This window comes from Mesitornis unicolor, unplaced genomic scaffold (assembly GCF_000695765.1).
Source record: "Mesitornis unicolor isolate BGI_N332 unplaced genomic scaffold, ASM69576v1 scaffold3829, whole genome shotgun sequence".
NCBI classification, from domain to species: domain Eukaryota; kingdom Metazoa; phylum Chordata; class Aves; order Mesitornithiformes; family Mesitornithidae; genus Mesitornis; species Mesitornis unicolor.
Window position 1 is genome coordinate 58,565 of NW_010206505.1, and position 17,828 is coordinate 76,392.

The window sequence follows — 17,828 nt, forward strand, 5'->3', positions numbered from 1 at the left end:
GCTTCCAGGTGAGACTCTCAGCTGGTCGGTGACCCACACTGCACAGAGGGCTTGTGCCGTGGGGCTGGCATGTGTGTGAAACCTGAGGTGTAGGTGGGAATGAAATACACATCATTTTATGGAGAAGGATTAATAAGATTTTCAGGAAAGAGGTTAAGCTTGAGGTAATTTCCTTCTTATTGTTATGCTTTAGAATTTTTGCCAGTGAGATGGGTGAAAGGATTTCTTTTTGTCTTTGAATGCTTTGAATTTAAATTATGTCTTTACTTTGGATACAGAGAAGTGGAATTCCACTTTACTCCTGCCATTGTACTGTGTCATATATCTGAAAAAGTGCTTGTATTCTTTTAAAATATCTTTATGTCCTGCATTCTAGTGAAATAATCCTTTGAGCTGCTGCTGTGCCTCGAAATATCACATTGAGTGAGTGACATGGAGATGCATTGATCCCCACATTAAAGTGTTAGTGTACGTATAGAAGGAAAAAAGTAGTAGTATAATTCTTGAATAAGAAGGACTTAGTCCATCTTATGGCCAGTGTCAGAATAAAGGCTGTGTATGAAAATGAGAGCAAGGATCTTGCTACTCTATTTTAAGCTTCAGTAGCAAAAAGGTTTGATTGTTTAGTGTTTCGATGGGGCATTTGGTATGGCTTCTAGCTTTGCTCCGCTTCTGCAGCTGAAGTTGGAGTCCAGTGTTAGAGAAATACAGCTTATTCTTGACCATCCTGTCAGTCACAGGTAGAAAAATGAATAATTTCTCTTTGCTATCTAAAATAATAGCGTACAGTAAATGACAGCAACATAATATATGTGGTATGTAGGGGGTCACAGCGGTCACACACAGGAACGCAGAACAGTAAGTGGAGCTATGTGAACCTTAGTTTTGGTTGTGCAAGGGAACAAATCGCTGCTGTGCAGTGAGGAACAAACACCTACCCGCTTTTTTGACCCTGCATCATGATATTAAATGTCTGAATACAGATGATGGTGATCCTTCATTGCTAATATAGCAGGGCTGTGTCAGCATGAGGCTGATATTTGGGTCTAGGTTGGAGTTCAGAGCGCCACCCTACAGCCTCTGGCAGTGCACCATCATCTTCATGTAGAGCCCAGACAGACACTTCTCCCCTGTGTGAGGCTGTGAGGGCATCTGTTGTCCCTTTCTCTGCCTCTTACTTTTCTGTCCCTGCTTTTCTCAACTGAAGATTTGTATTTCTGTTACCGTCTAAGTTTTCCAAGTGTTATGAAGAGTAGAGAGATCTGTGATAGCATGTAGTAGGCTCTAGTAGCTGCTTAGGCAGCTTTTAAGACTGTCGAGGAATTTTGCTCTTCTCTTGGGAGGTTGCTCTGTTGTTGCATTCAAGGGAGAACAATTTGCAGACATTCAGGGGGGTTGGACTGGATGATCTTTCAAGGTCCCTTCCAACTCCTAAGATTCTGTGATTCTGTGATTTAGTACACAGCAGGGCTTGAAATTTCTCTTGCAGTAGTCCAGTTCTGGTGTGCTTTCCCCTCCTGTCCTTTGAAAATTCAATTCCTAGAGATGTTCATGTGAACATTAAGTAATGCAGCAGCTTTCAATTCTTGGTTAGCAAAAAGTCCCTCTTAATTTCTTTGACTGGAAGCATTTTTTGGAAAGTCTTCAAGCTGAGTAGAAATAAATATTCCTGTAAGAGTTTTGATCCCTGTTGGATTTTTTTTTTAATATCTGATTATTACTAGTAAAACCAAGAACTGCTTTGAGAGCTTGAACCTACTGTTCCACAAGTGCACAACTTCATGAAATGTGTGCTGCAAAGAACTTGATCTGCAGACTACGGAGCCGAATGTAAAGATACCTTTAAGTACCCTTTTTTGTTCTTGCAGTACTGGGGCTGCTTTGGCAGAGTTTGGGTCCTTGCTGTAAGTTGAAGGAGCTGTAGATTGGCTGCCAGCATCAATCAGGAGACTCGTGAGCAGTCAGAGCATCTGGTGAAACAGAGCCTTGTCTGAGCCCCTGCGCTGAGGTGGTATTTACCAACCTGAAAGAGGAGGGGTAGTAGTAGCAGCTCTCTGCCACCTGCTTATCCTCCTGCTCAGGACAGCCCAGTGTAGAGTTATCCTAGGTTAAAGACAGCTTCATTCCAGCCAAATGTCACAGAGCAGTCTCATCTTCACCACAAATCCAGTTATTTTAGAGAAGTCATGTGGGAGAGCGAAATACTGAGTAAACAAAAGCCAGCACTTCCAGTGAGATCCCGCTGTGCTCGTTGCTGTGGCTGCCTTGCCGTCATTTCTAGGATTTAAGGATCCTCCTGTTTACATCAGCCGGCTCTGGGCCATGGCCATGCCTCAGAATCCTCCCATGGACAAGACGAGGAAGGAAGTGGAGGGAGGATGGGGCTTCGGCATCCTGTACCCTTTGGAGGGGAGTGGCTGCAAATAGCTGAGCTTGAAGGACGTAATACTTTATATGTTTTAACACAGGCTGTTGGAACCTGGATAAACCCTTGATTAAAGGAGAAGAGGCAGATGAAGGCAGATGATTGTGTGTAACTGTTAGAAACTGCTGGGGAGTTTGAGAACATCCTTCTAAAACCCTTTCCTTCAAATGACAAGAGGAAGGGAGAGGACAGACGCGCCTTGTGGAGCTGAGATTATGCAACAATGCTAATACAGAGCTAAAGCCTCCAAACTTGAGCTGCGCAGGCTGGGTCCAGAAGGCAACTTTTGTAGAAAATACCATTTGTGATTGGGAACAGGGATGCTATTTTCAGGATCTGTCCCATGAAACATTCATTCTTTTGTTCTTCGGTTTGGTAATTGGGCTCAGATGGAGGAATGCAGTTTAGGATCCATGGGCATCCTTTGCAATGGCCAGGTAAGGCTAGAAGGTGCAACTCAGTGTTGATCTTTAATTTCAGCAATGTACTGCATACACTAGTGCTGTCTTCCATCAGAAATTTTTTTATATGACCAGAAAGCCTGTGAATTGTTCACAGACTGAGATGGAGAATTCTGAAAATTAGAGAACATAAGCTGTGTGTAGTGAGTTAATATTTGTGTTGTAGTAACTGATATGTATTGGATTTTAAATGGGTTGACATAATATGATTTATTATAATAATTGCTTGCAATGGAAGCTCTGCCTTGAAATTTTTAATTTACTTACTGGCTTTTCAGAAAAGGAAAAGCGTGAAGCCTCAAGTGATAAAATTTGTCTTCTCCTTTAAATGTGTCCTGATGCAGTTTTCAGTTGCTTTTAAGCATATTTTGGATATAAGGAAGAAATTAATTTAGTTCATTAGTTCAGTAAACATTGTGCTACTTCTTTGATAATTACCCATGGATTCTTTTTTCTTATTTCTAGAATTAAAATTATTAGGGGTTACCAAAGTGAAAATATTGCACAAAATTAAATATTAAAGACGTTCCTAGTCAGTTGCTCAGAATCCACAGTAAGTACTCTTAGTAAGTAAGAGTAATCTTAGTAAGTAAGTAAGTAATCTTACATTTTGGTTACAGTCTGTTTTACTGCTTGGAAGTCTGTGCTCACACCAAAAAGCAGAGTGCATTTACTGGCACTGGGACCGAGGTTTTGGAAGTCATGCAGTAAAATACATGTAAATCGGATTTCTGTTTTATGTTGGAAATGCCATCCTAGAGATCTCTTTAAGGTTGGCTCAAAATTAAGTTCAGAAATACCCTCTGATGTAGGTTAACTACAAACCTGTTACTTGTAATGACTGAGTGAAATGACTGAGTAAAATAGATAGAGGATGATCCTTCTCAATAGTATGCTTATGAGAGAAACTGATGGCAGACTGATGAATCTCAGCTTGAGACAAAACTATGCCTAACTTAGATAGCCTTGCTATCTACCAGCCTTCCAGCTACTCTGATATGTAATGTAAGAGAACACATGATGAGTAATACCATTTAGATCAATGCTTTATAGGTTTCCCCAGACTGGGTGCAAACACCCCTCTTAATAACTGGATGCATTGCACTTATCATCGTCAGTGCCCAAGAATTTATTAAAATTAACCTAAAATGCTAAGGAAGTCAGCATTTTGACAACCTGAACTTAATTTAAAATTTTAAATTAAGAATAAACAATACAAGCAGTTCAAAAGATTTTGCATAAAACATCTTCCAGAAAGGGATGAAAAAATGGAGATTGGGATGTAAATCCCAAATGAGGGTAACAGAATTATGGAGGGGTACAATGGTGTTACCAACATGATTGATCTTTTCAGAGCTAAGCTGCATGGATTTTTTCAAGAGCTGTGAATTAGAATACCCACATATGGTAGTGAGAGATGACAATTGTAAAATTGTGTATAATTAAAACCATTCAATGACATTGGGAATCCGTTAAGCATCACCTTCTCTTTGAGCTCTCTGTATAAGCATTTTTATAAATGTGTTATAGAAAAGACAGCAGTATGCAAAAGTTTGAAGCTCTTAGATTGCTATAGGAAACTTAAAAATTTTTTCCTATGGAGTAAGCAATCTGTGAGTTTGTGACTTCTCTAAAGTTTTGGTATTTGAAGAATAAAAATCCTTTGTATTCATAAAGACAAGCGTTTTATCATATAAGCTAACACTATTGACCACAGAAACTGGGACCAGAAGATAAGCATTGGTTTGCATGTGACCAGTCTGTGCACTGGGACTGTAAGGCTTGTTTCAGATATTAATTGGTAGCAGTTCTTGTTTAACCGCGTTATAAAATAATGTATCTTGTTTGTTTGTTTGTTTGTTGATTTAAGCTATACAAGATGACTCTGCAAGGCAGTGGATTTCAGGTAGAATCATAGGATCATTAAGGTTGGAAAAGACCTCTGAGATGATCAAGTCCAACTGTCAACCCAACACCACCATGGCTGCTAAACCATGTCCTGAAAACCATGTCCTGAAGTGCCACATCTACACATTTTTTTAACACCTCCAGGGATGGTGACTCCAACACTTCCCTGGGCAGCCTATTAAAATGCTTGACCACTGTTTCAGTAAAGAAATTTTTCCAAATATCCAATCTCAACCTCCCCTGGCACAACTTGAGGCCATTTCCTCTCATCCTATCACTAGTTGCTTGGAAGATGAGGCTACCTTTCAGGTAGTTGTAGAGAGCAATAAGGTCTCCCCTAAGATATTTTATCCTTTTTCCTGGGACAGAAATAGTGGAAGCGGTAAGACAAAAAGAACAAGGATGCAGGATGACCATGAGCCAGCACTGTGCCCTTGTGGCCAAGAAGGCCAATGGCATCCTGGGGTGTATCAGGAGGGGGGTGGTTAGTAGGTCGAGAGAGGTTCTCCTCCCCCTCTACTCTGTCCTGGTGAGACCGCATCTGGAATATTGTGTCCAGTTCTGGGCCCCTCAGTTCAAGAAGGACAGGGAACTGCTGGAGAGAGTCCAGCGCAGGGCTACAAAGATGATCAAGGGAGTGGAGCATCTCCCTTATGAGGAGCGGCTGAGGGAGCTGGGTCTCTTTAGTTTGCAGAAGAGGAGACTGAGGGGAGACCTCATTAATGTTTATGAATATTTAAAGGGTGAGTGTCACGAGGATGGAGCCAGGCTCTTCTCGGTGACAAACAATGATAGGACAAGAGGTAATGGGCACAAGCTGGAACACAGGAGGTTCCACCTAAATTTGAGAAGAAACTTCTTCTCACTGAGGGTGACAGAGCACTGGACCAGGCTGCCCAGAGAGGTTGTGGAGTCTCCTTCTCTGCAGACATTCAAAACCCGCCTGGACGCCTTCCTGTGCAACCTCATCTAGGTGTTCCTGCTCCGGCAGGGGGATTGGACTAGATGATCTTTTGAGGTCCCTTCCAATCCCTAACATTCTGTGATTCTGTGAAATGTGAACTCCACAGAAGTCTCCTGATCCCTGATGTCAGATCCTGTCTTAGCCGGGCTTTGAGCACTGTCTCCTGTACATCCTCGTGCAAAACTGGGAGTAGCAGTCGATAAACCAGATGGTTGTGCTGCCATGCAGACAGGGTGGAGAAATGGGCAAACAGGAATGTCATAAAGTTCAAAGGGAAATAACCAAGTCCTGCTCCTGGGGAGGAATAACCCCTGACACCAGGACAGGCTGGGAGCTGACCATCTGGAAGTCAACTTTGCAGGAAAAGACCTAGAGGTCCTGGTGGACAAGAAGACGAACAAGAGCCAGCAGTGTGTCCTGGCCACCCACTGGTGTCTTGGGTTGCATTAGGAGGACCCTTAGCCAGCCAGGTTGAGGGAGATGGTCCTTCCCTCTGCTCAGCACTGGTGAGACACATCTGAGTGCTGTGTCCAGTTCTGGGCTCCCAGTAGAAAAGGCATGGATGTACTGGCGCTTCTTACGGTGAAAACTAGCTCTGTAGAAACAGTACCTCCTTCTTTCATTGCGCGGTTTCATTGTGCGTTTCAGCCATGTATCCAGCTGTTCTGTATTTTCACATCAGGTAGCCATACTGAATCGACACATGCCAGAGGGAGCTGCATCCCATTCCCTGTCACATCAGGGCAGAGCTGTGGACACAGGTGGAGAACTACAGTGCTGACATGGAGAGCACAAGCTGTGGATATTACAGACGGCGTTGGTACCAAAGTTTCCTTAAAGGGTGTTGTAATGATGGTGAAGCCTGAAAGTGGAAAGAATTCAGTTCAGTTCTTAATACCAGATCTGGCTGATTGCGTAGCAGTTAAATAAAGAAAACATTATTACTCAGAACACATTTTCTTTGCAGTGATTTCAAGGAGCACTAGTCAGTGGGAAGTTCCACACAGTGGTATATTTATTACTACCAACTCTTCATTGTAGAACTTCTCACATGTGTTGATTTGTGCAGGGATTGCAGCTCTGACAAATATGTTACTTTCTGCAATATTTTATGTCTAAGAATTATGGAAGATAGAAAGATACTGTGTATGTTGCATTGTTATATTTCTTTCAGAAGTGTAGACTCACTGGACAAGATACCAATGCAGCAAGACAGTATTTTGTTGCATATTTTATGTTCTGGGAAGGGATATTTATATCTACTCTTTGGCCCAGATTCTGGAACAGCCGCCAGTTTCACAAACAGCAACAATTATCTGCTAAAAGGGGACTGGAACTTCTTAAAATTGAAGTTCCATATGGAATATATATAGAGAGAGTATGCGTGTGTGTGTGTGTATATATATATATACACACACACACACACATGTACGTACATATATATGTTTTCGGGAAGGGTGAGGTAGTGGTAATTCTGACAGTGCTTTTTGTGCTTTCAAACCTTTTTTTTTTTCCTTTCACACCTGAATATTACCAAGACTATCACTGTTTAACTTTTTTATTGCAGTGTTGATAAGTAACATTTGACAATATTGTGTGCTTTAATGTTTTCATGCTACTTGGGTTTTTGGGTGGTTTTTTTTGCTGTTCAGTTTCTTATTTTAAAGTCTATGAACTGAGGCTTGAAGTTATTTTTTCCATAGGCATTAGTAATGTTAATTTTCCCCTATGTGAATAAAAATATTAAAGTAGAAAAAAATCAGCTGTTTCAGAAGAAAAATCAAAACTGTACAAAATAAATTCCATAATTTAAGTCGATTGCTGACAGGCAGTGATCTGTCAGCATTTTTCATTCCTTTGTCTCCACCACCTTCTGTTGTAATGGCAGTGTGCCTGTGGGCAGGGTGTCCAGGATTTAGTCTTCATTGCTGCAAAGGAGACTATTCCTTCATGAAAGGGCTGAAAATCCAAGCACTTTCTTAAATGTTGCATTTTATTAAAAAAGGTGTAAAAAAATGTTCTGCTTTCTTGTTAACTACAAGCTTAGAATTCGAGACTCAGTTCAGGTAGGACTGTTTCTGAAGCTCACTGATGTCCCTGTAAAAATTACCTTTGACTTTACTTAGTTACTGATTTTAAAGAGCAATTGCTTGTACCTTGATGTTGGAAATCTCACTGTTAAAGGCATATTTTATTGCTTCAGGGCTCCTTGATTTGTTGAACAAGATAAGAATAAAAATATTCATGTTTGTGGTTGTAATATAGGAAATATCTGTCTGCCCTTCTGCTTAGAATTATGAACAGACTCTTCTCTGATTGATAAAATACAGAAATTCAGAAGAATTACAGCATGTTAGGGAAGGTGGTTTTTTTGGGCATACAATACATCTTTATTTACCTAGATGTAGTGAGGACACTGAGTAATTGTAAAACTATCGGTGCTTCAGATAACTGTGGAATTTTTAAAGAAGCTGCTTGCTTTTGGATGCAGTGGTTTGGATAACCAAGTTTTGATGATGGACCAAAGCAGGCACTAGTGTGGATTTTTTGGAAGTTAAGCTGTGTCTCATGATTTCCTATAGTTCTCTCTGTGGAAGATAATACTGGGATCTTGGGTTAGGAAGGCACATTAAAATATAAATAAGTCAACAGTTTTGGTTATAGTGTCATTACAAACCACGTAGAGGTTTTGGGGTTTTATTGAGGCTGATGACATGATTTACAGGGTGTACTCTCAGAGTTCCTCTTTATATAGCTATGAAAGAAAAAAATACATGAGATACAGCTTTGTTTACTCTGAAAGTTTTTCTCTGTAATGAAGAATAACTATGCGTATTTTAAGGTTTTACTGCCTGTATGCCTTTCTTTATGGTGTGTGCAGTTTATGTACTGTCATGTTGATTCCACACAAGAAGGTAAGCCTGAGGGTATTACGTGCTTGAGGATCACAGGCATTAGGAGAACCCTCCCATCCCTTCTCGTTGTTGAGATAATGATGAAAATATTCTGGACTTCTTGTGATGTTGAGGTGTTCAGACCACAGCTTCTGTAAAATTATCAGAGTTACCCATGCCTGGAGGCATAAAAATATCAGTAGCTTGCCATGGCCACCCCTTGACTCTCCAGAGTTCCTCCAGGGTTTGGGCAGGGTGTACAACGTACTTTTAAACGATGACATAAGTCTGGTAATGCTTTGCACATCAGTTTGGTGGGATGTGAATGTACAAGACTGTACTAACCATGATTTGGTAGAGTTATCATGTGTACACTGAGATGGGCAGTCAGAATGAAAAAGAGAAAGAGAAGCTTTAGTGTAAGTTTGCATTTCTAAGGTAAAAGTAAAAAAGCTGCATTGTTTATTATTCTTTCACAAATAGCATATGGATTTCTAAAACATAGGTGACAATTTTGTAACCTTATTTACATGGGAGTTCCTACTGAAGTACGAAGAAAACATGGTTGAATGGCTAGGAGCTTCATGCACAACCACAGTACACTAAGTTCTTAGTGAAGTCTTTTTAATATTGCAGAATGCATTCAAATGTATCTAATAAAACAGGATATTTTTTAAAAAAGTTAAGACTAAGAGATGTCAGGTACCACTGTAAAGAATTAAGATGCTGTATCTGAGGTTACTGGTACAACTGTCTAATTAAGAAACAGCTGCCTAAACTCATTTGTAAAATGTTATGATGCATACTTCCAAAGAACTTCATGTATGGAAGAAGTTGAGTTGGATTCATATCAGCTTCCTCTGAGTTGTCATAACTAACCTTTCTGCCCTTTCAAACAGCTGCTCACTCTGGTTTTCTTTCATTCATACAGCATTCTGGGTGCCTGAATACAGTCTGGAAAATAAACAAACGCCAAGACTTTTTACTTTTGTCACGGTTAGGACAAAAAGCTTGGTTTGTGAGGGGAAAACACTGATACTGATTGCTAAGCTGATCTATAGATGCTTGCTGTTTGCTTCTCAGTTCTCCTTTTGAACGTGTTTTGCTGAATTGCTTGTTTGTGTCTCTGGCTTGTTAAGTGATAGTTCTGCCCTGTGGGCCTCTAGCTTGAGTTCACTGATAGGGGATAATGCTGCAAGTGACAGATTTTTTGGTGTATATATAAAAATATTGTCTCTAATTTCTAAAATACAGTAATATATTAAGAACTGAAGTAAGTCCTGATACCTGTATTTATAATTCCATTCTTTCTAGCTAGGTTATGAATGCTGGATTTTCACATCACAGAGCAGGGCCACTGTATAGAATGGTGTGATAATGCTTCAGTGAAGTTGCAGTCAGCTGTGTGGTCCCGATAGCCTCTGTACTGAGTTAGGGAAGTTTTGGAATTTAGTATTTTGCCTTGGCAGGTCACCTCTTGCAGGAAACCGTATATTTACTTTGGCTGTATGTATGTCTGCTCACTCTGCATAAATTGATCTGTCAATTGTAAAGAGAAGGCATCTATCTTTTACTAGTTTGTTTTTTTAAATACAAGTAATTTTTTGTCTGTCAGCCTCTTCAACTCAACAGGGAAAAAAACAAGACAAAAACTATTATAAATACTACTTGACAAAGTTTTTTTTCTTTCCTCTTTCAGATGAGAACTCTCCAGCCAATTTCTGGGATTCCAAGAATCGGGGAGTGACTGGCACACAAAAAGGACAAATTGTATGGCGAATTGAACCTGGCCCCTATTTTATGGAATGTAAGTACCTCTTTATCCAGTGTAAGGCAAGCATGCCTTTGTGTCAAGGCAAGTCAACAGGATGACACTTGATATCTGTTTTGTCAGGCCCTCTTGTAAACCAAAGGAATTGATCTGATTGCTCTAAGGGGCAACATTTTCCAGTGCGTTTGCTGGACATTATGAAAAATGGAGTTGAGCTTAGATGTACATTTGTATTCTAGGGATGTTCTTGGACAGTGAGCCTCAGTTTAAAGGAGAAATAAATTGCCTTGTGTGATGTCATGTAGTATATTACCATTGAAAGATGAAGTCCTTTCCCAAGAAGTTTGAAATTTCAGTTGGATAAACATTAATGGTAAATGCACATGAAGGAAAAGGTAATAAGCTAGTAGCACTTGCTAATGTTTTTTAGTAAGAAGGTTAAATTTGTCTCTAAGAAGTGCTAGCCTCCTGTCCAGTTGCATCTGTATTTCTCAGCTGAAGTTTCATTGCGCTGGGAAATCCACTAGGAGTTTTGAAATCTTGAGTTCCTGTGTGACTGGAAGAGAACATCTTCAGTTGAGCTCTGTAAGGAATATTGGTAGCCAAGCTTCAAATCATAGGACCATGCCACTCCCTTGGGCAACCAGGATTTATAGGAAGCTAAGCCACTCTGATGCGTGGGGGTTTTTTTATTATTTTTTTTTCTTTGTTTTCTGCTTCTCAATGAAAAGAAGCTATCTTACCATGTGAAGTATATGATCCCCTAAAGCAATTGATGTTCTAATCCTAGGATGCTGTGTCTGAGCTTGCTGGAAACTCTGATATGCCAAGCATCAAAGTGGCAATCAGTCCCAAAAGAGCTGTGAGCTTCTCTACCACCTGTTTAGCCTCACAGCAATGAATCTTCCGTCATAAATAAAAAAAATAAAAATAAAAAATACTCCCACTCTATTACTTCACTGTGCACTGCAGTGTTGCTAACTGTAGATCTTGGCAGAAAGTTGTCTTCTAGTTAACTGATATAACAGCAATACATGTATTTCAAGAGGTGTTGTGTCCCCTATGCAATAAATGGTCATTAAAACTTCTGTTTCTAGAATTCATCATTGAGTCTTGCCAAGTTACCCTATGCATTATGCAGCACTTTTTTTTTTTAACAAAAAGAAGCTTTGATGGATAAAATGAAATTCAAGTTCAGGAGTTCATTACACAAGAAGATGGTTGAACTGAAAATGAAGATCAAGAAAATAATAAAGATCAAGATAATTAATTTTCCTGGTGCCAAAGACAGTGGTATATTAAAGAAGATTAAAATGTATGTTAGGGTTCATTGCCTCATCTTTCTTTTGCATATCCTATATCAATATTGTTGCTAATATGGACAGTTTGACTTCAAGGATATTTGGCTGTATCTTTAGCTGGTTATGTGCTGCATCGTAATGTGTGGAGATGAGGCTTTAGAACAACATTTTAGGTTCATATGAGTAACTAATGCTTCAAAAACTAGCAGTTTTCACTGCAGTCAGCTGCAACTGACCTTGTACTTTGCACCTACTGATATAAAGAGTGCAAGATACACATTCTTTGGTCACTGTTAGCTTTACTAATGAACAGTTCTACTGCCATACAATGAAAAAGAGATAAGCAATCGTGTCGCAGCTGAGAACTGTAAAAAGGATGTTTATGAGCATGTGTTGCTATAGTGCGTAGTGCGGCAGAGAAATATGTCACCAGTGACACTTATGTTTCTAGTGAGAGGTCAAAAATTGCACTGAAACTCTTAACTGAATTTCTGGTTCTGCTTTTCCAGCTGGAAGGCTCCACAGATAAGTGACCATGTTTGCTCAGCCAAGGCTTTTTATTTTATCTTATTAGTGGCAAAGCAACACTGATGCAGCTACAGGCAGCTGCTCTGTTTCTTTGACAGCTTTTTTGCTTATTTTGGGTTTTTTTTCCTTTTTTCCTTCCTCAGATCAGTTAAAGCATCTCTGATGCTTTAATCTGCCATTATTTTCCAGATTTTGGAAAGAGCTCCACACTTACAGATTCCTTGTGTTTAGAAGTATCTTTGCTAAGAGGCAGAATATGTGAGATACAGGTCATGGTATTAGGGATGTGTTGTATTTACTCCTTCCAGTAATGACATGCAGCAGACCATTAGCAACTCAACAGTGCTTCTCTAGGAATGAAAAGAGCGATTGGAGAGCAATCCCAGATTCAGCAGCAATGTCTGTGTATTTTTGAAGCAGTAGCTCCAATAAGAGGCAACAATGTCTGGGGGATCAGTGTGGACAAATCATGTAAATGGATTAATCTAAACTCAGCTGGAGAGTAATCACAGCATAGAAGTGCTGGTTGCATCCAACCTCGTGCTCTAAGTGGGACCAACACTCAAACTGGTTAGCTGTGGTTTGTAAAGCACATTCCTGAAAACCTTCAAGGACAGAGATTTCACAGATGCTGTAGGTAACCTTTTCCACCGCTGCAGTATTGCTCCAGCTAAAATGATTTCTCTACCATCCAGTCTGAATGGCCAAAGCTTATATCTGGGACCATTGCACCTTCTGATAGACAGGAAAGAATTGAGTTTATAATATTTGTCTTGCCTTAACCTTCCCCTCACCAGACTAAACAAGACTAGCTCCTTCAGCCTGTTCTCATAGGTCACATTTTCTCCATTCCAACCACCGTTGTAGTCTTCTGTTGTCCCCTCTCCATTTTCTCCGTGCTCTTGAACCTAGGGACCCAAAACTAGGCACAATATTCCAGGTGTGTCCCCACCTGTACAAAGCAGAGGGAGACAGTAACTTCCATCTATCTGCTGGCCACACACCTTCTCATGTAGCCTGTGAGGTGGTTTGTCATATTTGCAATGACAGCATATGCTGCTCATACTCAACCTGGTGTCCATCCTGACCCCAGTTCCTTTCCAGCAGGGTGCAGCTTACCCAGTCTGTTCAAAGGCTGTAGTTATGTGTGGGGCCATTCCGCACCTGGTGCAGAGAGTTGCAAGTCTCCCTGTTGAACTTGATGACATTGCTGTCGACCCAGTCCTCTAGCTTGTGCTCTGACATGTAGAAGCTCCAGCAGGCTGGCGGTAAGCTAGCTGTAGAACTGAGTGATAGCTCGGCTTCCAGGTTGGACAGGGCTTTGGGCAACCTGATCTAGTGGGAGGTGCCCCTGCCCGTGACAAAGGGGTTGGACTCAATTATCTTTAAGGTCCCTTCCAACTCTAAACCATTCTATGATTCTGCCTCTGCAGGGTTTTCAGGCTTGGAGCTGTTTCATATTTGGAGCACTGTCAGGGATTAATTGCAGCTGCCTGTATACGTGATGCCTATTTGTGACTGGCAGGCTCCCTGCTCTGCGTATACACAAGGAAAGGAGGGAGGTGTTTGCTGCAAGCCTGAGAAGCCTTGGACCAGCTCTGGCAGTGAGGACTGAAGATGCTTATTAACACAGTTATGCTAAAAATTACAATAATCCTTCAGTATTTACAGTCAAAACTGCCCTGAAGTTGTCTGTCTTTTTGGCAAGAAGAGAATGGAAGTTACTAATGTTGAATGATGAGTTGAGATCAGTCAGCATGCACGTTATCCCAAAGACTTTGCTTATGTTTTTTTCTCTAGTAGTGTCAGAGCTTAGGGACATTATGTATCTTTTCACCCGTAATGTAACATCTCTGTAGGGCGAAGTGCAGAAGATGATAGCATCACTAACAAGCCGTACGCAAACGAAACTCATGCAGAAGGAATATTTCCATTTTAATTGCATTAATGTTATCAGTGGGAGTCAGCTGGATTGGGCCTCAGATTCATTCTGTAATCCTCAGATTTGTATGTTTTAAGACAAGCATTTTACGCCTTTATTTGGGAAGCTGTTTTTCCATGAGCATAATTGTAAACTGGTTAATAGTTTCAGTGAGGTCTGTGGAATTTTTGGTTATGTTTCTAGGTAGGCCTTGGATAAGGATTTTTCTGAATTCTGAATTACTCTCTATCTACAGTCTTGTAACTCAGTTTTCCAGTCATTCTCTTACAATCCCTCCCTATGGATCCAGCATCTCCTATTTCCCAAGCAAGTAACATGTAAAAGCATAGTTTGCCATCTGCTCTATTCAGATCAAGCAACCTGCAGAAAGAACGGCAGGGAGAGTCTCATCCATTAGTTCCCCCCAAAGCATCCAAAATTAGCAAAACAAGGATGATCAAAGAAAACTCTCACTTGGTTTAGACAAAAATCAACACACAAAATTTTGTAGACTCTACCCTGAGAAGGGAGAATCAAAGGAATCAACAGTGAAATAATAAGAAATAATTTAATGTATTCCAGAAGTACCAGTAGCCTTTGAGGGAGGTTGCTGAGGAAAGGGAGGGGGTAAAGAGTATGCAAAGGAGAAAGAAAGTATTTGCAAAGTACGAAGCCCAGCCCATCATCACAAACAGCTGCTCTCCTTAAGCTGTCACCTTGAGACAAAGTGAATGAATCTGAACTGCAGAGCCAACCAGTACGGAGACAGATGCTCCTCTTTCTTTTCTCTGAGGAAAGAGCAAAAGTGCCATGTAAGCATGAAAGGGAACTCTCTCATTTCAGAGAATCAAGAAGGTGAATTTGAGCATCAGTGTGCCCAAGATGGTGTTTCCTTACTCACGCAGTAGAGGTGGATTTAAAGCATCTTGCTCTGAGGCTTGCTAAAACGCGGAGGAAGGAAAACAATGACTCACCGATGGCTCCCTCGCATTGTTTGCTGTGTAAACTGCAGAAGGATTGCTGAACGTAGCCACGGCTTTAGCAACAGCTTTCATCCTTCTGTAAAAGGAAAGAACAAGTTCAAGGAGTATTATTCTGAACAAGTGGCAAGAGTGTGAAGGTGCAACACAGCTTAATGCTTTTGCGTTTGGTGTGGCCATCTGGTTTTTAGCACAATGTCAGACTGTTCGCATCTCATATCAAGACTTCTAGTCTTTGGTGCAAGGCAGGCTGCAGTTGCCTCAGGAGTGATATTTAGATGGTGGAGTATTTCTCTGGATGTAGCAATCTGTGAGTTTGGGATGGCAGGGGGTCCCTTTGGGGCATCGTAGTGGAACAGAAACGATGGTAATTCCTTAAGGAGAACAGAGCTAGCAGAAAGATGGAGCGAAACGATCCATGGAAAGGCTGGTGATAGAAAAAACATGTGCAAGGAAGCTTGAGTTTTATGGAGACTAGTTGAGAAAAGCTGCTGCTTATTTATAAACTGCGGCTTCTAAGTCAGTTTTCTGCAATATGGGGATGGAGAGGTTGTGTCGGAGGTGCGGTGGGCGGGAGATTCAGTACAATACAGTCACTGCCATACAACAGGTAACTGCTGTTTATGTACTTCCCTGTGTGAAGTCCCCAGAAGTTAAAAGCTGTACATGTTCTAGTAGATGAAACAGGCCAGGGGCTATTTGCTGCTGCTGGGGTACAGTGTGACTTGTGCCCATGCTCCAAGCTTTCCCCTGTGTCAGAGATGCATGTTAACCGTTCAGCAGTGTGGATAGTTGTGTGCTTGCACTTGAGTCCCTGCCATGGTTCTGCATGTTTTATTAGTGAGGCATAGGCCAAAAGCTGTCTTTGAAACTGGATTGCACTTATATTTATAAGTTACAGCCTTGGTCCCATGAGTATTAATTACAGTGTCGGCAAGAAACTCCTTCACCTACTTTACCTGTAGTGTAATGTTTTTGTTGTTATTTATAGCATTTGATGTCACAGTCATTACTATAACAGAATAGAAATACATTGGTTTGCATCGATTTTCTTTACTGGTGCTGGAGCTTTGTCTTGGACAGTAATCCGTAGTAGCAGCTGTTGGGATTCATCTGGAGACTGCCAGTCTTGTCACATCAATCATTTCCAAATCACCCTTGAGATGTTTGTGGTTAAACTACTTCTGGTGCCACACTGTGATACTCAGATGCAGTGACTGCATCAATGCTGTCTGTTTTTTACTTAAAGTCTTGTGTTTGTGGCTCAAGTAGACTATGAGATATATTCAGAAACCGTGGTAATATGTGTGTTTGCATTATCCAGTATCCTGTTACAAGTGAGGTTTTGAATTGAGTTCTCTGTATTCAGTCCATATTTCCATGAAATTACAATATTTGTAAAAATAGTGAATTAAGACTGAAACTTCCATGCTGTGTAGCTAGCAGAGCAGACTCCCAGCTCCCTTTTTTGTTAAAAAAGCTAATATGTAGTGAAGGCAAAAAAAAGAGATGTGCTTTTACTTATTAAGGGGTGCTGTAGCGAAGAGTTACTGTTACTAGAGATGTTAGCACAGTTTAGTATTTTTAGTAGTTTTGATGGAAAATGGTCAATGCTAATGAATATACTAGCAGTATAATTCATGACTTGTATCCGGTCTTCATAGTTTTTGACCATTTAAATTAAATTCTATAAAGGTCATGGTTTTCTCACGGGGAGTTGTTCTGAGCCTGGAACAGTTGTCTGTGTAGCGCCCTGCAACCAGCGCCCTTTCAGTGGTTGGTCTGGGGACTGATGGTTATTGTCCCTATCCTATTTATAAACACATTCGCTGAGTGAGAAATACTTACGTTATTCTTCTGCTATTTATATCTGTTGTCTCTTAACAGCTATTTTTGAGTATAACAAATAAATGAAACAGGATCAGGTCTTGTATTTTTTACATTTGTGGCAAGCCTTGTTGACTTCCTTAAGCACATAATACCCCGTGTTTTGTTTTAAAGGTTAGAGTATGATTAAGTGCTTTGCAAAACTGGAATATAATAAGCAATGCTTGTGACAGTAAATAAGAATGTCTCAGAGTGACAGCGAAGTGAGTGGAGCTGGCAGGGATAGGTAGGTTCTGGTATCTGAATGACCATTTGTCCAAGCAGTTTCCTTTGAAGCAGGTTAGATGAAGAGAGACCACTGGGACATAAACATTTTTTGTTATTGATCTTCATTTACCTGAAAATTTTTCTGTAAGTCTATTTAAGTCACTTTCTAGTTTTGTTTTTTAAATTGTTCCGTCTGTAGAATAAATTCTATGATATATATACCTGCTCAGGGAGATGTCAAGCACCCAGAGGCAGCCAGCTTTGGCACTTGTGTTCAGCTGCTGTTTGCTATACTGTACTGCTACCAGTAGGATGTAATTGAAAAGGTACACGGTTAAAGTGATGCACAGAATAGAATGCTACATGTCCAAACAAAAAGGTTGTGTTCACTGAACTGTCATGCTAAGAGAAAGAAATTCAACCAGCAGGATGTGCAGAGGAGTTCTAAATTCCTGTAGTTGTCTGTAGGGGTTGGACTGGATGATCTTGCAAGGTCCCTTCCAACTCCTAATGTTCTGTGATTCTGTGAGGTGCTTGGGTTCAGCTGGGAAAAAATAGGGTTTAACCCAGTGCCTTTTTCC

General features: G+C 40.6%; 1 protein-coding gene across 1 annotated transcript in view; it reads left to right on the plus strand.

Annotated features, from left to right (window-relative positions):
* HECW2 (HECT, C2 and WW domain containing E3 ubiquitin protein ligase 2) overlaps window positions 1–17,828 on the plus strand; it is a 106,973-nt gene that overhangs the window by 21,521 nt on the left and 67,624 nt on the right. Inside the window, exon 2 of the mRNA XM_010191773.1 lies at window positions 10,352–10,459. Coding sequence (XP_010190075.1) covers window positions 10,352–10,459 — 108 coding nt within the window. The remainder of the gene's footprint in view (window positions 1–10,351; window positions 10,460–17,828) is intronic.